The following is a 26,456-nucleotide window of genomic DNA, read 5'->3' as shown; positions in this document are numbered from 1 at the left end:
ACAGATCTAGTCATGTTAATCCCTGAGTTAAAAACTTCAGGCTCCCTATGCCTATAGTTGAAAGCGCATGCATCTTGGCATAGCATTTTGGACACTTTTCTGTTTATTTCTCTAAGCTACCTCTCTTGCCTCCCTGTATGTTCAGCACATTCCCAACAGGTTCCCATTATTCACCATCACCCATGGCCATGCCATTCTATACATCCAGGTATTTCCTCACGCTGTTGTCTCTGTTCCCTGTTAGTCACACAGCAGCAGCCTGCTCATGATTTAAGTCCTTACTCAGTGAATTTTTACATCTTCTCCAGCCTTCCTAAGCAAACTCACAAGTGAGACCTTTATTCTCTGCCTTAGTTATCTGGTGCTGCTACAACAGAAATGTCACAAGTGGATGGCTTTAACAAAGAGAAATTTATTCTCTCACAGTCTAGGAGGCTACAAGTCTGAATTCAGGGTGTCAACTCCAGGGAATGGCTTTCTGTCTGTCAGTTCTGGGGAAAGGTCCTTGTCTTCAATCTTTCCTGGTCAAGGAGCTTCTCAGTGTAGGGACACTGGGTCCAAAGGATGCGCTCTTTTCCTGGCTCTTGTTTCTTGAGGCATGAGGTCCCCCTGTCTCTCTGCTGGCCTCTGTTTTATATCTCAAAAGAGATTAGTTACTGGTACAACAACAGGCACATAGACCAATGGAACAGTATTGAGAACCCAGATATAAATGCATCCACATATGAGCAGCTGATATTTGACAAAGGCCCAGTGTCAGTTAATTGGGGAGAAGATACTCTTTTTAACAAATGGTGCTGGCATAACTGGATATCCATTTGCAAAAAAATGAAACGGGACCCATACCTCACACCATGCACAAAAACTACCTCCAAGTGGATCAAAGACCTAAAGATAAAGACTAAAATGGTAAAGATCATGGAAGAAAAACAGGGACAACGTTAGGAGCCCTAATACAAGGCATAAACAGAATACAAAACATTACTAAAAATGACGAAGAGAAACCAGATAACTGGGAGCTCCTAAAAATCAAACACCTATGCTCATCTAAAGACTTCACCAAAAGAGCAAAAAGACCATCTACAGATTGGGAAAAAATTTTCAGCTATGACATCTCCAACCAGCGCCTGATCTCTAAAATCTATATGATTCTGTTAAAACTCAACCACAAAAAGACAAACAACCCAATTAAAAAGCGGGCAAAGGATATGAACACGCACTTCACTAAAGAAGATATTTAGGCGGCTAACAGATATGTGAGACAATGCTCTCGATCGTTAGCCGTTAGAGAAATGCAAATTAAAACTACGATGAGATTCCATCTCACTCCAACAAGGCTGGCGTGAATCCAAAAAACACAAAATAATAAATGTTGGAGAGGCTGTGGAGAGATTGGAACACTTCTACACTGCTGGTGGGAATGTAAAATGATATAACCACTTTGGAAATCGATCTGGCGTTTCCTTAAAAAGTTAGAAATAGAACTACCATACAACCCAGAAATCCCACTCCTCGGAATATATCCTGGAGGAATAAGTGCCTTTACACGAATGGATATATGCACACCCATGTTTATTGCAGCACTGTTTACAATAGGAAAAAGATGGAAGCAACCAAGGTGCCCATCAATGGATGAATGGATAAATAAATTATGTCATATTCACACAGTGGAATATTACACATCGATAAAGAACAATGATGAATCTGTGAAACATTTTATAACATGGAAGAACCTGGAAGGCATTATGCTGAGTGAAATTAGTCAGATGCAAAAGGACAAATATTGTATAAGACCACTATTATAAGATCTTGAGAAATAGTTTAAACTGAGAAGAACACATTCTTTTGTGGTTATGAGAAGGGAGAGGGAGGGAGGGTGGGAGAGGGTTATTAACAGATTGGATAGTAGATAAGAACTGCTTTAGGCGAAGGGAAGGACAACACTCAATACAGGGAAGGTCAGCTCAACTGGACTGGACCAAAAGCAAAGAAGTCTCCTGAATAAACTGAACGCTTCGAAGGTTAGTGGAGCAAGGGCGGGGGTTTGGGGACTATGGCTTCAGGGGACATCTAAGTCAATTGGCAAAATAAATTCTATTAAGAAAACATTCTGCATCCCACTTTGAAGTGTGGCATCTGGGGTCTTAAATGCTAACAAGCAGCCATGTAAGATGCATCAATGAGTCTTGACCCACCTGGATCAAAGGAGAATGAAGAACACCAAGGTCACAAGGTAATTATAAGCCCAAGAGACAGAAAGGGCCACATGAACTAGAGACTTACATCATGCTGAGACCAGAGGAACTTGATGGTGCCTGGCTACAACCGATGACTGCCCTGACAGGGAGCACAACAGAGAACCCCTGAGGGAGCAGGAGAACAGTGGGATGCAGACCCCAAATTCTCATAAAATGACCAGACTTAATGGTCTGACTAAGACTGGAAGAATCCTGGTGGTCATGGTCCCCAAACCTTCTGTTGGCCCAGGACAGGAACCATTCCCAAAGACAACTCATCAGACATGGATTGGAGTGGACAATGGGTTGGAGAGAGACACTAATGAGGAGTGAGCTACTTGTATCAGGTGGATGCTTGAGACTATGTTGCCATCTCCTGTCTAGAGGGGGTTAGAAACTGGCAAAACAGTCAAGACAGGAGAGACTGGAAGGAGGGAGCGGGCTGACTCACTAGGGGGAGAGTAAGTGGGAGTATATAGTAAGGTGTATATAAGTTTATATGTGAGAGACTGACTTGATTTGTAAACTTTCACTTAAAGCACAATAAAAATTATTTAAAAAAAAAAGAGATAAGTTTAAGATACAATCTAATCTTGTAGATCGAGTCCTGCCTCATTAACGTAACTGTCATTAATCCCATCTCATTAACATCATGGAGCTAGTGCTTATAACACATAGGAAAATCACATCAGAAGACGAAATGGTGGACAATCACACAATACTGGGAAGCATGGCCTACCTAGCCAAGTTGACACACATTTCTGGGGGACACAATTCAATCCGTGACATTTCCTTTTCAGTTTATTCAAATTTCAAGTATAATAATAACGAAAACATTTGTTGCATATTTAGTATGTGCCGGTCATTACAGTAAGTGTTTTACAGCATTATCTCATTTAATCGTCACAGTAACCTTACAGGTGAGGGAGATACCTGGCATTCTCATTTTTCAGTTGAGAAAACAGGCTGGGTGGGTCAGTGACTGTAAAAGCTGGCAAAGCTAGAAAGGGCCCTTAACCACTGCACTATACTACCCCTTAAGGAAGAAACTGCTTCTTGTTCATATTTGTATTCTCAGAGCTTCATCTGTGGTTTTTGTTTAATTGCCTGAGCTTAGACTTACTTGCCTTTCAAATGGGTAATAACACCCTTGCTATCTACTTCACAAAATTTTTCAGAGCAAACTGAGGCCTACAGGCCAATTCTGGGCTGCCAGTTGTTTTTGTAAATAAAATTTTATTGGAACACAGCCCTGCTCATTCATTTATACATTGTCAATAGCTGCTTTCCTACTACAATGGTAGACTAACGTAGTTTGCAGCAGAGACCATATAGCCCTCAAAGCCTAAAATATTTACTACCTGGCCCTTCATAGACAAAGTTTGCAACCCCTAGTTTAGAAGCCCAGATAATATATTTCCATATTGTGTAAGTGCTTTGCTTTATAAGCATAGGAGAGCAGTGTCAGTGTTTCTTAGATTTCTAAGGTATAAAAAAAAAATCTGAATTTTATGATCATTTGATATGGGCTGGGATGCAATTTAATATCACTATATAAAAATTTTTTTTATGTGTTCATATAGCACTGTATATATGAGTTATCCAAACTGACGTTTATATTGAAAAATTTGAGTGCTTAACCATTGTACCACCAGGGCTCCTTACTCACTCACTAGAAACCAGTTATTTTTGAAATAGGTAGGGCCTGTTTTAAAAATAACTTGAGATTACTTCAAGTCATTGTTCAAATGAATATATTGGTGGTAATTTGTTTCCATGTTTTTCCCCACCATGGTGGTAATCAAATCAGTTCCTAAAGGATTTTTTAAAAAGGCCTTTCCCTGGTGATGATGAAGTGGTCGCTTGTTACTGAGTGTTCTTCTGATGGACTCGGAAGCATTTTCTGTTCTGATGAAGGCACAGCACTAGCGATACAGTATAAGTAGACTGCCAATATCCATGTTTGATACTTTACTTCCAGCATGATGGGTTTCCCTTCTTTCCTCTGAAGTTTTTCTCTCACGCTGTAGATAAATTGAATTTACCATTTGTGCCACTAAGATAAAATTTATCATCTGAATAATAAGTAATTTTGGATTACTGCCTAGAATAACTGGGATGAATTATAATTTTTTTAAGTTAGTTTTTCCCGTCACTGCATATTGTTTTACAATGTGTACTACTGTTCTGTTTAAGCTTTAAAATTCATGGAATATAGAAGAAGCAATTTAGAAGTTATTTCTGAAATAGTAAAAACGAAATTTTGCATTTGTGTTTTTCCTGTCCATAATGAAGTTGCAATGTAAAATATTATTGTCTAAAAAGTAATTTTTATCACATCCCCATCTCTATTTATTAGAATTAGTACTTAGAGCATTATATATTTATATTATATGCAACTGTGGGTCTCAATCTCTCTCAGTGAAGTAATGATAGTTGCTGAATCTATAGTTAATCTTCCTATAGAAAATTTAGAAAAATAGAACCAGTTCTGTTTTTAATACAGCACCATGTTTAGAATTTTTATTTGCTGGTGGGTATATGATTAATTGTATAGAGTTTTTTTTTTAGGTAACTCTTAAAGCTGATGCTATATTGTGAGGTTTATTCTAGAACAATGCTGATCTTGCCTTATTCACTACATGATAGTGTTTATTCTCCCTTCTGTTATAGATGAGACCTAAGAAATTAAACTCCAGTCAGTTCACTTTTCTTTTTGTTAATAATTCTACTGAAAGTTTTCATATAAAGTGAGATAAGCATTATTTGAGAATTTGAATGATGGATGCCCTCCAAATTTTCACTGTTCCCCCTTCTCTCTATACTCAAATACTTCTGAGGGCTTCGAAGAGCTTTTGTTGGATGTATATATATATATATAATTCCATATTGGAAATTAAAACAGGAAAACTTACAACTCTAAAATATACAAGTACACATTCCATTACCTTCAGACCGACGATGTCACACATGTCTCATAGCTTCTGGAACACTCCTGAACACCTGTGAGAGAATTAGAGTGAAAAGGGCAAAGTACGTTTTAGTTTTCTTATGAAAATTATTTTTACCTGCCCAAGTCCCTGAAAAGGTCTCGGGTACCCCCAGGAGTCCTCAGACTATACTTTGAGAACTGCTGTCACAGAAGATCGGAAGGTGATCATATTTTCAATTGTCTTTTATTTGCATATATTCAGCTTTGTGAAGCTTCTAATAATGTAGTTTACAAAATCTGAGCAAAAAAAACAAAGAAAAGGGTGTTTGTGTGTGCACATCAACAGGATCATTCTCTTCCTTGTCTCCAGTTATGGAAGTTCCTGAAGCCCAATACTCCACTGGAATCTCGGATTTCTAAGCAATGGTGTGAAATTGGTTTCCAAGGCGATGATCCTAAAACAGATTTTCGAGGAATGGGACTTCTGGGACTGTACAATTTGCAGTAAGTAAGATGAAGAATAGTTGCATATTAAAGTGATATTCTGGTCTCCTAGTATTGTTTTCAAATGGCAGAATTATTAGGTTCAAGAACTGCTTTCTAGAGGACTCCAAGAAAACATTCAAGTTCTCTGAGAGGTAACTCAGATTCATAAAATTTAAAAGCTACTACCATCTTGCTTTTATTTCTGCAGACTTCATGGATTCTTAAGGCAAATCTCAAATGTATTTATTTTTAATTTTTTATCATGAAAAATTTCCAGTATATACAAAAGTGGCAAGAAGGTTGTAAAGAACCCCCCTTAATTGATCACCCAGATTCAGTAGTTATCAAGGTTTTGCCATAATTTTGCAACATTTGTTTTGTTTTATTTTTGTCATGTCACCCCTCATACTTTCATATGCACTGCTAAAAAAATGAGTATTTCCTTACATTAACCACAGTGCCATTATTACACTAACAAAATTAATAATTCCTATATATATATTTTTTTTATATATGCAGTTCATATTCAAATTTCCCAATTCTCTCAAAATGTCTTTTTACACCTGGTTGTTCTAATCCAGATCCATACAAGATCCACCTGTTACATTTAGTTATTATGCCTTTTGGGGCTATCTTAATTAGAGCATCTTTTCTCTCTCTCCCTCCCCCCACCCCCAGTCCCACACCCACACTGCCTGGAAAGATTGGAATCTTGTGGAAGATTCTAGGTCAGTTGTTCCATAAAATGTTCCATGGTCTAGGTTTGTCTGTTTGCGCTTGTACCCATCCCTGTATTTCCTGAAAATTGGAGGTTTTGGGAAAGGCTTGAGTAGGTCCAGGTTCACATCGAGGTAGGAAGTGTGCAATGTCCCACCACTCTCAGGACTAAGGCCTGATGACTCCATTGTCAAGTCCCCATCAAGCTTTAGTCTAATGGTTTCTTCCCTCAGTGATCTTTGTTCAGTCAATGAATTGTGCAAAAAGTGTTTTTTTTAATTCTGTTATTCTTCCCACAATTTTTAGCTGGAATTCTGAAAAGACCAAGTTTCCTTTATAAACTAAGGTTATTCGGTTTTAGTAAAATGCAGGCAAAATAGATGCCCAGTTTTTCCCTTTAGTTACCAACTTAAGAAGTTGGTGCCCAAGTTCTCTTAATTGATGATCTTTTTTTCTGTTTTTTGCTTTGTCATTTTTTAAGTATCATTTCAGACTTAGGCCTTTTTATATATTTAATGTGACTCAATTCATTGCAGCCATTATTTTTAGATGCTTGAATGCAGTCATTATTTTTAAAGCCAAAGGGAGCACTTTCAAGTTGGTTCTTGGGTCCTTTTGACACTACCCTAGTAGTGAAGATACTGATGTGTTTTTAAAAGAAATTAAACCTTACCCAGTCATATTTGGTGGCATCCACTTTTTCACTTTATTTTAAATTTAGGAGGTTTAATAATCACACATTGCTTTCTGGAATGTGTTAAATGCTACATTAGAATGTAATATGAATGGAAAACAAATTTTAATACAGAGATGGAGTTATAAATAAGTGGGTAAAAGACCAGCTTTTGAACAAGTAGAGCTGGGACAATTGGCCTTCCATTTGGAAAAAATTAAATCTCTGTCTCATCTCCATTCAAAAACTTAATGTTAGAACAAATCTATAACTTTTAGGAGAACACCTTTAAGGTATTGGATTAAGGAGGGATCTCTTAAAGACATACACACAAAAAAGGCATAAACTGTAAAAAAAAAAAAAAAAAGTAAATTTTACACATTAAAATTGAAAACTTTTATATGGTAAGCCATAGCCCTGGTGATGCAGTGGTTAAGAGCTCGGCTGCTAACCAATAGGTCAGAGGTTCAAATCCACCAGCTGCCCCTTGGAAACCCTATGGGGCAGCTCTACTCTGTCCTATAGAATTGCTATGAGTCGGAATTGCCTACACAGCAATGGGTTTATATAAGCTACCATAAGCAAAGTGAAAAGACGAGACAAGCCAAGACTGGCAAAGGGTCCCTATCCAGTATATTCTCTATAGGGCTAGTTGTCTTATATATTGGAGGATATTTTTAGATATGCTGGACCAAGAATTTTGAACAGATAAGACAAAAAAGAGGAAACGCAGATGACCAACAAAAGTGTGAAAAGAACCTCAATTTCATTAACAGTCATAGATGTGTGTATTAAAATTTCTGACTTTGCTGTGAAATTTTCTGAGAGAAAATTTAAAAGCTCATTTGGGAAGAGTTTCATCCCACAACAGAATTTTATTTTTTTAAAACATCCCTAAGCGCCATGAGATATTACCCATTCATCCAGAATTCAAATATCCAGTAAATATTCTTCAAGAAAAATGCTTTGAAATGTATTGTCTCCCACCTCCTGAAGTCTTTTCTCTCTACCCTTTGAGTGTCCCAGCGCCTCACCATTCCCCTCACCCAGACTTATCCTGAAAGGCTACCCCCTCATCGATGACTCTTCTAAATAAGAATATCCTTGACTCTCTGTGGAATGGCAGTGCTCATAATTAAATTTTCAAACCTACTGGATACGTTTCTAAATTTAAGTGACTTTCACAACTACCCCACTGTTGTCATCATAGTTGGAAAATTCTACTCTGAAAAGCCGTTTGTTTTCTGGAGGAGCTGAAACAAGTGATCCTCATATGCTACCGTCCATCTCTGAAACCAAAATGGCCTGAAATTGAGTTGAAATGAATGTATGGACTTATGGAGATGGAGTTACGATATGGAGTTATGATCTCCTTTCCCTCCAACTGCAGGTATTTTGCGGAACGGGATGCCGCAGCAGCTCAGCAGGTCCTCTCTGATTCTCTTCATCCAAAATTCAGGTAATTGCTGGAAAAAAAAAACTAGAGGGATTAGATAGAATTAACATCATCTCCTGCACTGATCTGTTGATAAGTTTCTCAGGATAGTCAGCCCACCGTGAGGGCTTAGAACTTTTAAATAAGCTCTTTGACAAATGATGAATAGGAAGGTTAAAACGTAACCAAATCCAGGATGTAGGAATTGAAGGGGGTATGCTTTAAGTGAAATATGTATTTAAAGGGACCAATAATGTCACTGGTGTCCAGGGAGACTGAGGAGGTAGGCATGGAAGAAGGGGAAGCAGAGGCCAAGAGAAAGAGTTGAGAGACAAAGGAGCATGATGGAGGAAGAGAGGGGAGGATGGAAGTCATGATGTGAGGGACCAACTGAGAAAGTCAGGAATTTCTGCGACTTTTGTTGTTATTCTGTGAAATTCTAGATTCTGAATTATTTGCAATTTCATTTACTTTTCTAATTTTTTTTTCTCTAACTGATTACATGAAGGGATATCACTAAAGAGGAAATAAGGTATTTTTTTTTCTTTGCTTTTGTAATTTTTTGCTTTTATTTTAAAGTATGGTAAGATTTTTTTTTAAAGAAATAAAATTCATTAAAAATGTTTCAAAAAGTAAACATTTCCCAACTTTTTATGTAAGAAAGTTAATTATATCTGGGTTTTTTTTTTTTTTTTTTTTTTTCTGTGTTTTAGTGAACTAAAAACCAAATTAGACCATCCCAATGGGAAATGTCTTAGGAGCCTTTCTACAGCCATAACTATACATGGGAGGAGAACCATTTTAACACCTCACCTGAAGGCCAAACACCTCACCTTATAAAATAATTAATATATGAACTTTATCTGTTTAATGTTATTGTAGCTTGAAGGACAGAGCCTGGTAGTTTTATCTACATGTCCATACACACACGTGCGTGCACACAAAACACAAATGCTAGCCCTTTCTTCAATAAAAGCAGCCACATATAACTTCAGATATTAGTTTTACCTCCCTGCATATGTTCTGACTCCATCTACTCCCCAGAGAGGGACACTTTGCTAGGGAGTTTTACTGCACAGAGCAAAGATGGTTTATATCTTTTTGCTATTCTCAATAGTGCTGCAATGAACATTGGTGTGCAAATGTCCTTGTGCATTCCTGCTTTCAATTCCTTTGGGTATTAAAATTGGCTGAGGAGTTTGTGTACACTGTCGGGTGACATTTTCTGGAGGAGCATCAGCCAAAAGATAAGAATCCTCCATGTTCCTTGGAGAGTGACAATAAGCTTAAAATATATGTATATATATTTTTATAATTCTTATTGTGCTTTAAGTGAAAGTTTACAAATCAAGTCAGTCTCTCACAAAAACACATATACACCTTGCTACACACTCCCAATGACTCTCCCCTCCACCCTCTCATCTCCCCTCCAGGCAGGAGATGCCAACATAGTCTCAAGTGTCCACGTGATCCAAGAAGCTCACTCCCCACCAGCATCCCTCTCCAACCCATTGTCCAGTCCAATCCATGTCTGAAGAGTTGGCTTTGGGAATTGTTCCTGTCCTGGGCCAACAGAAGGTCCAGGGACCATGACCACCAGGGTCCTTCTACTCTCAGTCAGACCATTGAGTCTGGTCTTTTTAAGAGAATTTGAGGTCTGCATCCCACTGCTCTCCTGCTCCCTCAGGGGTTCTCTGTTGTGTTCCCTGTCAGGGCAGTCATCCGTTGTAGCTGGGCACCATCTAGTTCTTCTGGTCTCAGGATGATGTAGTCTCTGGTTCCTGTGGCCCTTTCTGTGTCTTGGGCTCGTAATTACCTTGTGTCCTTGGTGTTCTTCATTCTCCTTTGATCCAGGTGGGTTGAGACCAATTGATGCATCTTAGATGGCTGCTTGCTATCATTTAAGGCCACTTTTCAAAGTGGGATGCAGAATGTTTTCTTAATGGATTTTATTATGTCAATTGACTAGGATGTCCCCTGAAACCATGGTCCCCAGACCCCTGCCCCTGTTACACTGGCCTTCGAAGCATTCAGTTTATTTAGGAAACTTCTTTGCTTTTGGTTTAGTCCAATTGTGTTGACCTCCCCTGTATTGTGTGCTCTCTTTCCCTTCACCTAAAGTAGTTCTTATCTACTATCTAATTAGTGAATGCCCCTCTCCCACCCCCCTCCCTCCCCCATCTCGTAACCACAAAAGAATGTTTTCTTCTCAGTTTAAACTATTTCTCAAGATTTTATAATAGTGGTCTTCTACAATATTTGTCCTTTTGCAACTGACTAATTTCACTCAGCATAATGCCTTCCAGGTTCCTTCATGTTATGAAATGTTTCACAGATTCCTCACTGTTCTTTATCAATGCGTACTATTCCATTGTGTGAGTATACCATAATTTATCCATTCATCCGTTGATGGGCACCTTGGTTGCTTCCATCTTTTTGCTATTGTAAACACTGCTGCAATAAACATGGGTGTGCATATATCTGTTCATGTAAAGGCTCTTATTTCTCTAGGATATATTCCAAGGAGTGGGATTGGTGGATCGTATGGTAGTTCTATTTCTAGCTTTTTAAGGAAGCGCCAAATCGATTTCCAAAGTGGTTGTACCATTTTACATTCCCACCAGCAGTGTAGAAGTGTTCCAATCTCTCCATAGCCTCTCCAACATTTATTATTTTGTGTTTTTTTTTTATTAATGCCAGCCTTGTTGGAGTGAGATGAAATCCCATTGTAGTTTTGATCTGCATTTCTCTAATGGCTAATGATCATGAACATTTCCTCATATATCTGTTAGCTACCCAAATGTCTTCTTTAATGAAGAGTCTATTCATTTCTTTTGCCCATTTTTTAATTGGGTTATTTGTCTTTTTGCAGTTGAATTTTTGCAGTATCATGTAGATTTTAGAGATCAGGCGCTGTTAAGAAATGTCATAGCTAAAAACCTTTTCCCAGTGTGTAGGTAGTCTTTTTACTCTCTTGGTGAAGTCTTTGGATGAGCATAGGTGTTTGATTTTTGAGAGCTCCCAGTTAGTTTTTCTTCTACATATAATGTTTCGTATACTGTTTATGCCATGTATTAGGGCTCCTAACGTTGTACCTGTTTTTTCTTCCATGATCTTTATTGTTTTAGATTTTATATGTAGGTCTTTGGTCCATTTTGAGTTAGTTTTTGTGCATGGAGTGAGGTATGGGTCTTGTTTCATTTTTTTCCAGATGAATATCCAGTTATGCCAACAGCGTTTGTTAAAAAGACTGTCTTTTCCCCATTGACCTGCTTTGGAGCCTTTGTCAAGTATCAGCTGCTCATATGTGGATGGATTTATGTATGGATTCTCAATTCTATTCCATTGGTCTATGTATCTCTTGTTGTACCAGTACCAGGCTGTTTTGACTACTGTGGCGGTATAATAGGTTCTAAAATCAGGTAAAGTAAGGCCTCCCACTTTGTTCTTCTTTTTCAGTAATGCCTTATTTATCTGGGGCCTCTTTCCCTTCCATATGAATTTGGTGATTTGTTTCTCCATCTCATTAAAGAATGTCATTGGGATTTGGATCGGAATTGCATTAAATGTACAGATTGCTTTTGGTAGAATAGACATTTTTATAATGTTAAGTCTTCCTATCCACGAGCAAGGTACGTTTTTCCGCTTATGAAAGTCTCTTTTGGTTTCTTGCAGGAGTGTAGTGCAGTTTCCTTTGTATAAGTCTTTTACATCTCTGGTAAGATTTATTCCTAAGTATTTTATCTTCTTGGGGGCTACTGTAAATGGCATTGATTTGGTGGTTTCCTCTTCGATGTTCTTTTTGTTCGTTTAGAGGAATCCAACTGATTTTTGTATGTTTATCTTGTATCCCGATAATCTGCTGAACTCTTCTATTAGTTTCAGTAGCTTTCTGGAGGATTCTTTAGGGTTTTCTGTGTATAAGATCATGTTGTCTGCAAACAGAGATAGTTTTACTTCATCCTTGCCAATCTGGATGCCCTTTATTTCTTTGTCTAGCCTAATTCCTCTGGCTAGGACCTCCAGAACAATATTGACTAAGAGTGGTGATAAAGGGCATCCTTGTCTGGTTCCAGATCTCAATGGGAATGTTTTCAGGCTCTCTTCATTTAGGGTGATGTTGGCTGTTGGCTTTGTATAAATGCCCTTTATTATGCTGAGGAATTTTCCTTCTATTCCTATTTTGCTGAGAGTTTTTATCATGAATGAGTGTTGAGCTTTGTCAAATGCCTTTTCTGCATCAATTGATAAAATCATGTGATTCTTGTCTTTTGTTTTATTTATGTGATAGATTACATGAATTGTTTTTCTAATGTTGAACCATCCCTACATACCTGATATGAATCCCGCTTGGGCATGGTGAATTATTTTTTTTGATATGTTGTTGAATTCTATTGGCTATAATTTTGTTGAGAGTTTTTGCGTCTATATTCATGAGGGATGTAGGCCTGTAGTTTTCTTTTTTTGTGGTGTCTTTACCTGGTTTTGGTATCAGGGATATGTTGGCTTCATAAAATGAGTTTGGGAGTATTCCATCCTTTTCTGGGCTCTGAAATACCTTTAGTAGCATGGTGTTAACTCTTCTCTGAAAGTTTGGTAGAACTGTGCAGTGAAGCAGTCCAGGCCAGGGCTTTTTCTTGTTGGGTGTTTTTTGATTACCTTTTCAATCTCTTCTTTTGTTATGGGTCTATTTAGTTGTTCTACCTCTGTTCGTGTTAGTTTAGGTAGGTAGTGTGTTTCTAGGAATTCATCCATTTCTTCTAGGTTTTCAAATTTGTTAGAGTACAATTATTCATAGCAATCTGATATGATTCTTTCAGTTTCAGTTGGGTCTGTTGTAATATTGCCCATCTTATTTCTTATTTGGGTTATTTGCTTCCTCTCCTGTTTTTCTTTTGTCATTTTGGCCAGTGTTTTACCTATTTTGTTGATTTTTTCAAAGAACCAGCTTTTGGTCTTGTTAATTCTTTCAATTGTTTTTCTGTTTTCTATTTCATTTAGTTCTGCTCTAATTTTTATTCTTTGCTTTCTTCTGGTGTCTCAGGGTTTCTTTTGTTGCTCTATTTGTTCAAGTTGTAGGGATGATTCTTTGATTTTCGCCCTTTCTTCTTTTTGTATGCGTGCATTTATTGATATAAATTGACCCCTGAGCACTGCTTTCACTCTGTCCCAAAGATTCTGATACGAAGTGTTTTCATTCTCATTGGACTCTCTGAATTTCTTTATTCCATCCTTAATGTCTTCAATAGTCCGGTCTTTTTTGAGCAGGGTGTTGTTCTGTTCCCAAGTGTTTTATTTCTTTTCCCTGCTTTTTCTGTTATTGTTTTCTAATTTTATGGCCTTATGGTCAGAGAAGATGCTTTATAATATTTCAATGTTTTGGATACTGCTAAGGCTTGCTTTATGACCTAATATGTGGTCTGTTCTAGAGAATGTTCCATGTGCACTAGAAAAGAGAATATACTTGGCTGCTCTTGGGTGGAGTATTCTGTATATGTCTATGAGGTCAAGTTGGTTGATTGTGGCATTTAGATCTTACATGTGTTTATTGAGCTTCTTTCTGGTTGTCCTGTCCATCACTGAAAGTGGTGTGTTGAAGTTCCCTACTTTTATTGTGGAGCTGTCTATCTCACTTTTCAGTGCTGATAGGGTTTGTTTTATGTATCTTGCAGCCCTGTCATTGGGTCCATATATATTTAATATAGTCATATCTTCTTGGTATATTGTCCCTTTAATCGTTACATAGTGTCCTTTCTTATCCTTTATGATGGACTTAACTTGAAAGTCTATTTTGCCAGAAATTCATATTACCACTCCTGGTCTTTTTTGATTGTTGTTCGCTTGATATATTTTTTTCCATCCTTTGAGTTTTAGTTTGTTTTGGTCTCCACGTCTAAGGTGTGTCTCTTGTAGGCAGCATATAGACGGATCGTGTTTTTTAATCCATTCTACCACTCTCTGTCTCTTTATTGGTGCATTTAGTCCATTTACATTCAGGGTAATTATGGATAGGTATGAATTTAGTGCTATCATTTTGATGTGTTTTTTGTGTGTTGTTGACAGTTTCTTTTTTCCACTTAATTTTATGTGGTGAGTAGATTATCTATATATTGTCCTTTCCTCACATTTGTTGTCATTCATTTTGTTTCTGCTGAGTCTCTATTTTTTTCTTGTATTTTATTTTGATGAGTAGGATAGTTTGTCCCCTTTGTGGTTACCTTATTATTTACCTCTATTTTTCTAAATTTAAACCTAACTTTTATTTCGTTGTATCACCTTGTCTTCCTCTCCATATGGAACATCTATGACTACATTTCTTAGTCCCTTTTTATTGTTTTAATGTGTTTTATTCTTTTACATAGTGACATCGCTGTTTCCCTGTTTTGAGCATTTATCTTGATTTATGTTTGTGCTTTCCCCGTCTGGGTTGACTTCTGAATGCTCTGCCCAGTGTTCTAGTCTTGTATTGATACCTGATATTATTGATTTTCTAACCAAAGAACTCCCTTTAGTGTTTCTTGTAGTTTGGGTTTGGTTTTTATGAATTCCCTAAACTTGTGTTTACCTGGAAATGTCCTAATATCACCTTCATATTTGAGAGAAAATTTTGGTGGATATAAGATTCTTGGCTGGGAATTTTTTTCCTTCAGTTTTTTATATGTCATCCGATTACATTCTTGCTTGCATGGTTTGTTAATCTTCTGAATTTCTGATTGCTGTCTGTCTATGGATTTTTCCAGCTTATTAAATTTTTCATTATGTTCCTGAATAATCTTTTTAATTTCTTCAATTGCTTTATCTGTGTGTTCCTTGGCTTGTTCTGTGTTTTGCCTCATTTCTTTCCTGATGTCTTGAAGGGTTCTGTATATTAATCTTTTGTATTCTGCCTCTGGTAATTCCAGGAAGGCACTTACATCTAGACAATCCCTGGATTCTGTTTTGAGAGCTTGTTGAGGCAATCATGGTCTGTTTCTTTATGTGACTTCATATTGACTGTTGTCTCCGAGCCATCTAGAAGGTACTGTGTTAGTTTATTTTATGTTTGCTTACTGTATTGTAGCTTCTTGCTTTGTTTTCTTTTGATATGCCCAAATTGTTTGCTTCCGTGAGCTAGCTTGATTATTTTCCCCTTTGGAGCTCTGACATTCTGTCCCCAGATGGTTAGAGCTGTTTTCAGGTATATAAGTACTGGAGTCCATTCATTTTTCTTGTATGAATTCAGCTCAGGTGTCCAGGTAGCTGATCATCAAGTGTGTGGTACAGGGTCTGTCCTACAGTCTTAGAGGGGCAGGGGTGATTGGTGTAGGTACCGGTATCTGGTTGCAGCTGGGGTCACACTCTGAACAAGACAGGGGACTGAGAATCATCCCCCACGTGTCTCTGAGGAAGGTGAGTCCCTCTTCCTTAGAGCGTACAGGTGGGTGGGTTCTGCAGATAGACCATGGGTACCCAACGTTTTTGGTTGTAAGGACCGGGAGGTACCAATTATCCCTGGACCCCTCTCGCGGGTGGCTGGGTGACCTGAGTGGAGCCACCAGTCCTTAGGCCCCTGATGTGGGTAGGTCAGGACCCTGTTTAATAGGCAAAGCGATGTCAAACATCAAACACCAACCTCTCCACCACACAGCTGAAAGAGTTGGAGCCTGCCAACAAGGGCCTATTCTCCTGAAATAGGCCCACACAGGTCCATGCAGAGGGTAAATGTACTCAAAGTCCTTGGACCGTCTGTGCCTGGACAGGAGCCGCTTCTGTCCTGAGCTCCCCGGGTAGTGGAGCTGGCAAATTATCTTTTCCCCCAAATGCAATTTTTTTCCTTCTCCAAGACCAAGAGGATGGCTCTAAATGCTCAACAGGGCCTGTCTCAGGCCCAGGGAAATCATCTGCCAAAGCCAGCTTGAGAGCAGGGGTGGGGAGGTGGGTAAAATATACACAATTACTTAGCTTTTGCGGAGAGCGCCCTTCTTCTCTGGTTCCGGAGGTGTTAGTAGGCTCTGTGAATGGTTGCTTCTCCCTGAGGAAACTGCAGCTCGAATGCTAGTACCAGCCTGCCACTGCTGCTCCCAGGAATGGTGCCTGAGGGCTCCCTGAGATTCAGGTCTGGTAACTGCTCTCCGCTTCTGAACCGTCTCTTCCTCCCCCTGCCCCTCAGTTCATTTTCTAAGCTTGCCTTTGATGTTCAGGGCTCCTAGCTTGTCATAAGTATACTCATTTCACTTGTTTTTTGGGGGCTTTGTTGTAAGAGGGCTCGTCAGAAGCGTGTGTCTATTCTGCCATCTTGGCTCCGCCTCCTTGATTTGGGTTTGATAAGTGAGTTACAGACATCTCTGCATCTATCTAGTTAACAGTTTTATCATGAGCATTGAAATAGAGCAAATATCAATTAAAGAGTTTTTTTTATTAATCCTTTTATTTGTTCATTCATTTAGCAAATTCAGCAAAACAGAGTGGGAAAAGAAAAGGATGGATAAAGCAATTGGGTGAGCGTGTGATTTCATTTATAATGGTTGTCATTCTAAACTAGAACCAGAAGTTAGTCAGCAAAAATGTCCTAAGAGTACTGTGAGAGATGACAAGGAACAAATCCACTTGTCCAGATGGAAATATATAATCCAGTTGAATTTTTAAAAAGACTCATTTATTGTTTTTGGATATTTTTTGTGTAATTATATGATACTGCTTTTCCTGTGGCCAACTGGGAACATACAGAAAGCTGTAACTATGTTGGAATGATTTTCAGAAACCATCACTTAGAATTGTATTTGGTAGAAAAATAAAAGAATTGTTATTTGTTAGATTTCTTTTAAGGGTTTCTATTAAGTATCGTGGAAACCCTGGTGGGACAGTAGTTAAGAGCTATGGCTGCTAACCCAAAGGTCAGCAGTTCAGATCCACCAGACAGTCCTTGGAAACCCTAAGGGATAGTTCTACTCTGTTCTATAGGGTCATTATGAGTTGAAATCGACTCCATGGCAACGGTTTGGTTTTTTTGTTTGTTTTTTATCAAGTATCAGGCTACTAAGTAAAAATTTAGTTTAGAAGTTTTTTTTTTTTTTTTCAATAACATGTTTCATCCAAAAATATTTCTGAATAGGAAATTCCTTTTTTTTCTATGCTGGATTTATATTAGCAGAGAGGACTAAAGAATTCAGTCCCCTTTAATTTTTGATAGACATGTAGAAAAGGGACTAAAAATACTCTAAGCGTTATCTATTTTAAATGTTTCTCATTTTAAAAGTAATGTACAATTTATTATAGAAAATATAGAAAAGGAAACAAAAAAATCATGCCAGTCTTATTCCCCTAGCATTTCTACTCTGTCCTATAGGGTCACTATGAGTTGGAATCGAATCGACGGCACTGGGTTTGGGTTTTACCCATTATTAATATTTTGTGACATTTCGTTCTAGCCTTTTTTCTAAGCACGTATGTGAAATTTGGCCTGTTCTATACATAATGTTTTATATTTTGTTTGAAGAGTTTTTAATAATATAGTTTTTATTAGCTGTGATATGCCATCGTATGAAATTACTATCATTTATTTCACCAGTCTTCTTTTTTAGGATATTTGAATTGTTTACATGTCTTTGCCATTATAAATAATGCTGTAATGAATATCCTTGTGCATAAAGCTTTGATCACATCTGATTTTTTTCTAATATTTTTAGAAATAGAATTATCAAGTCAAAGCCTTTGAATCTAAATTCTCATGGTACACATTACTGAAATTTTCTTTTACACAAAATTTGTGTAGAGAGGGGAGGGCAACCTGCCACTCTGATAAATAATTTAATAGTAGTTTAAAAACTCCTGCTATCATTTTTTGAAATGTTTCTTTTCCACATGTAACACCCAGTTGGGCTTGTGGCTTACATTTTCAGGTACTCGTTTGCAATTGTGGGCATCAATATAACTGATCTGGCATATAATCTACTGATCAGTGGAACTCTCAAGACCCATTTCTACAACATCGCCCCAGAAGCTCCAACATTATCCCACTTTCAACAAACTTTCTGTAAGTGTCCTGTTGCTCAATTATCAACATAAGATTGTTTCAAGACAGGGGTCAAAGCTGAGAGGCCTTTGTTGTTTGGCTGCGTTAGGGCCTTTGAACTTCCTCCTTTGGTTTTGAATTTTTTTATTTTCTCATTCAAAAACTTGCACTTGTGTTTTCATGGTATTGTGGATTTTTCTCTTTCCCAGCTTTTGTGTAATATCTGGTGTATCAACTTCTGGCCTGACTTGAGGACATTTTGAGTCTATCTGTCTATCTGTTTCCATCTCTATCTCTCTGATACAGCATGGGCTTAGTGCTTAAGAGTACAGGGTCTGAAGACAAGCAGCTTGTGTTGACTCCCAGTTTTATGTTTGCTAACTTTTCTAAGCCTCTGTTTTCTTGTCTATAAACTTAGCCCTTCCTCAGAGTTGTTATGAATATAAAATGAGGTAATGGATAAAAAGGTGTTATTGGCTAGTCCCATAGTTAGTGCTCAGCAGATCTTAGCAAGATGGGGTGTTGTTTTAGTGAGTGATATTGATGGTGGTGGTGTTGTCATGGGTATTACTTTTACAACTACTACTACTACTATTGCAGAAGGCAGCATGACCAGCCTCTCTAAGAGTAGGTAGGAGTAGAGACTAGCACTGTTGACCCTGAACCAGAGCCTTATATTGTCCTTGACTGAGAGGTGTTCTTTTGGGTTGCAGTTGTGCTAAGGTTTCAGAAAATAAAGACTGAGATTATATGGCAGAGCCCTGGTTACTATTCTCCATTCTTAGAGGCAGAATCCTAAATCTCAGTGTATATCATTCTAAACAGAAACAAACTGAATTGGAGGCACTTGAAAGGTAGTCCACCTGGTAGTCAAGCAACCTAGGCAACTTAAAGGAGAAACAATTTAAACCATGCTTATTGCCCTGATGGCTTCATACCTAGGCTTTCTTAGCAAGAAAATTCCAAAGTCTGTCTTCTCCTTTATGTTCTTTCCAGCTTTTTTCTGCTGTTAATTTGCTGAACAGGTCTGCCATTCTTTCTAGAGATGATTAAGACGTAGTTCTTGGACCCCAAATTCACCATAGGGGACTGATATTCCTCAGTTCATTTGTAAAATGTGACAAAGTCATGAGTTAAAAGCAATTTATTTTATCTAGACTCCTAAATTAATAGCAATTCTGTTATCTAGAATTTTGACTGTTTTTACATCACTTCATCAGGACTTTTGGTTAAAGATGGCAGAATTAATTAATGCATTATGCTCTGTTCCCTTGTGAAACTCTGCTACAGTTAACCTAGAGGATTTTTTTTTTTTTTTTAACAAAAAGCATAAACCCACAGGTTAGGGAAAACTGGAAAGGAGGAAAAAGAGCAACCTTGTTTTGGAAGCTGGAAAACAGATCAAGTGGTACCTGATTTAGTAGTCCTGAGAAAACATTCCCAAGCAGGTATTTGTGGAAAAGTGAGAAGCAACCTGATTTATTTTACACAATTCCCAAAAAGTTCCTGAACTGGCAGTATCGAGTGTCTTTGGAAATAGGGGTGAAAGTAGGGCCGGAAACAGCACAATTACTTGAAAGTCTGTCAAGAAGCTCTTAGAGGCCCAAATTGCCTTCCCAGGTAATGTCTCTGGCCTCCTACCAGTGCCAGAAGAAGGCTGGTGGGTTCTTCTATGGAGAAAGTGAAATAAATGGTCTCTGACTGATGGCAACCAGGCACAGTTGATGACAATGTTGGTAGCAAACTGTACAGAAAGTTGCTATGATGAAGGTTGAGAAAACCAGGCTTCTCCTTCTACTCAGTTCCTAGAACTTTGGCAGCCAGTTAAGAGAGATTGAAAGGGTCTTCTCTGAGGAATCTGATCAGCTGAAGAGAAAACACATAAAGATACTAACCTCTGTATCTCTGTAGTGAAACAGCCAAGCCATATCACTCTGCACTGATGTTCATAGTCAACAAGCCCTGCCTATGTGCTCAGAGCATGCAATCAGCTTTTAGTCCAGTTCGCTTTTTATTTAGTCAAAACTATTCGCAGATAACTCAGATATCTTAGCGTGGTGGTTTAAAAACATGTCCAAAAATCCTTTGACACTCCTCCCATTTAGAAATAAATTATGTGCTCCCCACCCACTACCCCTGGGTTGACCTTAGTGTCTGGGTGACCAATAGAGTATAAAACCAAAAACCAAACCCGTTGCCATGGAGTCAATTCCGACTCATAGAAACCGTATAGGAGAGAGTAGAACTGCCCTATAGAGTTCCCAAGGAGCACCTGCTAGATTCGAATTGCAGACCTTTTGGTTAGCAGGCTTAGCACTTAACTACTACGCCACCAGGGTTCCCAATAGAATATGGCAGAATCGATATGTGAATTCCAGGTCTAGATCAGAAACGGCTTTTGCCTGGTTCTCTTGGGCCTTAATAGAGGAAGATATTATTTTAAAAAATTGAAAAGGTCTTGCAAAGATCATTCAGTCTGGAAGTCAGGAAAAGCCTCCCAGAGCAAGGGCCATTTTAGCTTAGACCTGAAGGATGAGTGGCAGAAAATAAAGCAACGGTGTCTTAGTGGTCCTGCCAGAGGGAGTAGCACAGGCAAAGGCCACAAGGCAAAATGGTATGATGGATTCAAGAAATAGAGTATAGAGTTTGAGAGGAAGGGTGGCTTGAGATGAGACAGAAAATGTAAGTGGGGGAGGGGGCAGACTTGAGGAGCTTTATAAGCCATGTTAAAGAACATAAATATATAGATAAATAAGACCCCCTTGCTATTTTTCCCTAGCTCCTTGTACTTGCCCTATCCTATCTTTAAACTTTAGGGAAACCAAGGAAGTGGTTTTGGAGGAAAATAGAATAAATTTAGTTTCAGGCATATTGAGGGTGAGTCCCTTTTTGGAAATCCATATTGAATAGCATAGTGGGCAGTGTAATGAAGACTCAGGAGCTCTGAAAAGTTAGAAGGATTCAAGCTGTAAATTGGAGAGTTATCAGCATGAAGGTGAAAAAACCAGAGCCACACAGTGGACAAGCTCTCCCAGGAATCAAAGTTAGAATCATAAGGAATTGACTTTTAAGGGCAGGAGTGTTTATTTTGTTCATGGCTATATCCTCAGCCCAGAGCTTGGTACAGAGGAGGTGCTCAGTAACTATTTGTTGGATGGATGGTTGGGTGGACGGACAGACGGACGGGTGGGTGGGTGGGTAGGTGAATGGATACATCAATGGATGAATAGATGGATGGATGACAGGCTAAAATATTGGATGGTGTCCTTTGGTGGGGGACCCAAAAACCTCTTGCCATTGAGTGAATTCTGCCTCAAAGAGACCCTATAGGACAGAATAGACCTGCTCCGTATGGTTTCCAAGGAGTTATTGGTGAATTTGAACTGCCAACCTTTTGGTCAGCAGCTGAGCTCTGAACTACTGAGCCACCAGGGCTCCTGTAGGGGGAAAAAAGGAGAGTCTAATTTCTCTGGAAAGATTTTTTCTTGGCCTGGATTAATATGTTTCCAAGAGAATCCTAGCCCAAGTGATCAAGTATGCAACAGGATTATTTATTTCCCAAGACCCCACCGGGTTTTGGAAACAGCAGAATACTCTGTGGATTGGAGTATAGGCAGAAGGACTCAGACCTCTCTAGAAGAGGCACACCGTGCCCTGGGTTGATTATTCCTCCATTGAACCTGTTCAGGTTTGCACGTCTCTTCTGTAATACTCTTGGAGTTACCTGTATCCTTGCATATATGTCTCTGCTCTCTATTAACTGAATGCAGTGAAGCAAAACCAAGACACATTCAAGCAATAATGAATAAGCTACAGGAAAGCCAAATTAGTATTCAAAACAAGTATTCCATCTAGGTGAAAGAATAAAAGAATATAATAGCTCTGTCATTCTGACTTCACAGCTACACTGCTGAGGCAGTATGTTACAAAAATTGCATTCAGTCCAAAGCTCCACTGAACGTGCAGCCTCACTGAAATGGAGTGGGGTTAGGTACAGTGGCCAGAAGAGGGGAAGGAGTTCATCTTTTCTTTGACCTTCAGAATGAGGAACTATTCAATAGGAACAAGAGCAAGAGAAACAGAATACACTGGAAAAGACAGCCTGGTGCAGTGGTGGAGATTCAACTGGTTTCAGTCCTGGCATCCAGCTTCCAGCTGTGACTGTGTCATCGTGTACCGCCATCCAAGTGTCTTCTCTAAGCCCAGTGTTCTCACATGTAAAATGGAGATATAATATCTACATTACCGACCCCACAAAGCTGTTGTAAGAATTAAGTGAGAGACAGCAATGACCTGGCCTATTTCCTGTCCGTACCTCCCACACTACTATGTTAGCTTCCTTAGTTACCACGTTCTGCTGAAATCATCACCTGTGTCCCTCTTTCCAAGAGACTGAGAATTGGGGATCCCAAGAACTCTACTTCTTGCATCCTCAGTACCTAATACTGTGCCCATTTTATATTTGTTGGAATTCAATTAACCAACTGGATTTTTTGGATATTCTGTAGTATTATATAAATGTGTAAAGTTTTATGATTATAACATGTATCTTGGAAGCTATGCCACTATTTCTGCATTTTGGCTAAGATCGTGTTACATAATGTCTAATCATTTTCCTGATGGGGTAGAGAGAGAGTCAATTCCAGGGAACTAGCCTGCAAGCTTTATAGCTTGACTTTTAGAGACATAAGAAAAAGGATTCTGAGAATGGTATCAGCTTATGAACCATCCCCACCTCTACTCTTACCCTAGTGGAGGACCCAAAGACAGATCCAGTCCTAGGAGAAATGGAGCAGTCAACCCAAAAGAAATATATAATAAATTCTCTCTCTCCTTACTCTCTCTCTTCCAGTATTTGTAGACAGACCACATACTTAACAATGTACAAGCAAGCACCTGTGTAATGAGATGAGTGATCAGAGGGCTGAGTGTGTAGAAGGGGACTAACATCTGGCAGTGTGTTAGGGGATGGTCCCTTCTAATTTTGTATTATAGTGAAATATGAATAAAGATTTTTAAAAATTTGTTTATGGAACTATGTTGAAGGTTTTCCACATATGAAAAAAATATATATATTTTTTAACCAGTTACCAGAAAAATGTAAGGTAGTGATTTTTTTTTCTATTAGAGTTGAGTATGTTCCAAAATTCTCTCCACGTCTCCATTATCGCCAGTCCTCACTCGTCCTTGATTTCCGTTTACACATGGATGTGGCAGAGCTAAGATTCAAACCCAGTTTTACGGGGTTGTTGCTCCAAACTATTTTCCACTGCCTTCTAACATTAAGGAGTTCTTGGATGGTGTGAATGACTAACGCACTTGATTGCTAACTGAAAGGTTCAAGGTTCGAGTCCACCCAGAGACACCTCAGAAGAAAGGCCTAGCGATCTACTTACGAAAAATCAACCACTGAAAACCTCCTGGAGTACAGTTCTGGTCTAACACACACGGAGTCGCCATGAGCCATCGTTACCTCCACAGCAGCTGTCCCCCCAGCCCCCACGTTAGGACAAAGATCCATGTTATCTTTGTGTGTGTGTGCGTGTTTTTAAACTAGAATTATTTCCTTAAAGAATCTTTTCTCTAATACATAGAGATACCTAAGCTTGCAATGGATTTACTACACTTAAATGTACTTGCTTTTCAAAAAAATATTCATGTTTCAAATCTGAGGGTGATGAAGAGAAGGACACAGTGGTGAACAAACACAAGGAAGAGGTTCTTGTATCAAATACTTAACACTTATTACAAAAAAACTCCCAATCCAGATCATTCATCCATAACATTTCTGAGACATAGAAGTATTTGTATGTGAAATTATGCTTCAGAGCAAGGAAGGCTTATTAATAATTTCATGTAGTTGAGTGAGCAATCTGTGTTGAATTACAATTCTTATTGTCTCTCAATAATCAGAATGCATTTGTTTGGTTTGTCAGAGTAATTCAAAATTTTAGTCAAATCAAATATCAAGAGAAAAAAAGGCTGAGCAGAGTAATTTCAAAATATCAGACCATTATGTTAATTTAATTAAGAGAGGAAGGATGAAGTAGTCACTAGTGGCCCTTCAGAAAATGTTCCCAACGTGATTCACATACAAGAGATGGCAGAATTGATTTGTCTTTCTGCTAGAGAACAAGGAGAATAATTCCAGGACCACTTGCAAAAATCTGCCGATCTGTAGCTTCCACTGAACCGGGTTTAAAGAATAATCTTTAAACCTTCAACCATAGTATCATTCACTATATTTTTATCTCTTTTGTGAGCTCCATGGTGGCTATTATTTGTTCTAACCCCTCTTTCAATATTCAGGATGATTTTGAATGTGATCAAGGACTTTGTTCCTCCTGCATTCTTATCACTGTATTATCTCTAACAGGCTATTTGATGCACGAGTTTCATAAGTTTTGGATTGAAGAGGACCCCATGGATATAATGGAATTCAATCGTGTGCGGGAGAAATTCCGCAAGAGGATTGTAAAACAGCTGCAGAACCCAGACATGGCATTGTGCCCACATTTTGCTGCCTCGGAAGGTTTAATCAACATGTAATTGCCCAGGCTGGTTTTAATGGGTGCCCTGGAACACACTGCCTCATCGTCGTGTTAGTTCTCTGCTTAGGTCCCAGCCCACACGCCGAACACACACAGTGATTGTACGCATGCCTTTCAATACAGTGTTCTCATCTCTTGGTCATAATTATCAGATCCCCAGATCCCACCATTTCTGGAGTATCAGTCATCCAGTGACTGCTCAGATTGTGGCATTATGCAGTGTTACATCTTGCCCTGACACCCAGGTATAGAGACAGTTTTCTATTTTTTTAGATTTTTTTCCTCCTCCTCTCCCCCAATTCTTCAGCATTAAAGAATTGTGATTTCTCTAGCTGTATTTTGTATGTAAGAAATTTAGCTGAATCTTGCTCTGTGACAGCCTTTTAATTTATTGATATGTTTCATGACTACTGCTGCTAGCTTTTCAAGCCAAGTTCAGGCTTGGATCTCATTCCAAAACAATATAAGACTTTAAAATAATACAGACAGATACATGATAAGCCAAACTGTTCCTGCAAACATAGCCGTGCTTCACAAAAATGTGATGAGGCTTTAACAGGCAAACCTACGTAGAAGATATTTTTGTTTCAATGCCGCAGAATTACATTGTAACTTGCTTACCCCCAGTTGCAGTCGTGTCATAGTTATCTGGATATCAAATTGTTTTATTTCCCTAATTTCAGTGACTTGGCTGCTTAAATATGTTTATGATGCTTGGAGCCTCAGAAAAGTATGCATATCTTAAATGCTACAAAAGACTCTTCACTGCTTGCCTCTTGCAGAACTCTTGAGATACACCCTGGCACTGTTCTGATCCAAGCACCTTGCTTGGGGAACTGAGTGCTAACTGGTTTGTTTTCCATGTAAAGGGGCAATATTAAAAATTTTTTTTTTTTTTTTTCGCAAGACGTGTTACAAGAGAGGAGCCTAAGCTATGTCATTCTGTAGTATTTCTTGAAAACAATGACCTTGTCTTGTGTTAGTGGAAGCAGTAAATTGCTTGAAAGGGGGAAAAATCAAATCATTCCAGAACTGCTTAAAATCATTTTAAAATCCGTGATTTAGTTTGGAATTATGATTGTAGTCTGTTGAATAGTATTTACCATGGCATTTCATACCCATGGTATTTTATACCTTCTGACTATCAATTTTAGTATTATTAGAGTTTGTGTAATCACTTGCTTATTTAAATGAATTTTGAGTACTGCCTAACTGTCCATTAATGAATAAATTTCATGTCATTCTACTGTAGCATGGAGTAGATTTCATTTTAATATTTTTGTGCTTGTATGGCTTCTGAATATGCAAATAATGTGAGTGGGTGGAATGTCAAAGACAGACAACCTGGAGTTGTCCATAAATCACACCATCATTTAAAGTAACCAAGTGTAAATTAAAATGTGTCACATCTGAGGGACTGCAGTTAACTCTGAA

At 38.4% G+C, this 26,456-nt stretch overlaps 1 protein-coding gene across 3 annotated transcripts in view; it reads left to right on the top strand.

Moving 5' to 3' along the window:
- ELMOD1 (ELMO domain containing 1) overlaps positions 1-26,073 on the top strand; it is a 72,804-nt gene extending 46,731 nt beyond the window's left edge. For all 3 annotated transcript variants that reach the window (XM_049890681.1, XM_049890682.1, XM_049890680.1), the window contains 5 exons: positions 5,540-5,673; positions 8,436-8,504; positions 16,907-16,957; positions 18,359-18,492; positions 24,848-26,073. In XM_049890681.1, coding sequence (XP_049746638.1) covers positions 5,540-5,673; positions 8,436-8,504; positions 16,907-16,957; positions 18,359-18,492; positions 24,848-25,020 — 561 coding nt within the window. In that variant the 3' untranslated portion in view covers positions 25,021-26,073. The remainder of the gene's footprint in view (positions 1-5,539; positions 5,674-8,435; positions 8,505-16,906; positions 16,958-18,358; positions 18,493-24,847) is intronic.
- The last annotated feature ends 383 nt before the right edge of the window (positions 26,074-26,456 follow it).

Source organism: Elephas maximus, chromosome 7 (genome assembly GCF_024166365.1).
Source record: "Elephas maximus indicus isolate mEleMax1 chromosome 7, mEleMax1 primary haplotype, whole genome shotgun sequence".
In the NCBI taxonomy this organism is placed as follows: domain Eukaryota; kingdom Metazoa; phylum Chordata; class Mammalia; order Proboscidea; family Elephantidae; genus Elephas; species Elephas maximus.
Note: the sequence above shows the minus strand (reverse complement) of the source record. Positions and strands in the feature narration are given on the sequence as shown.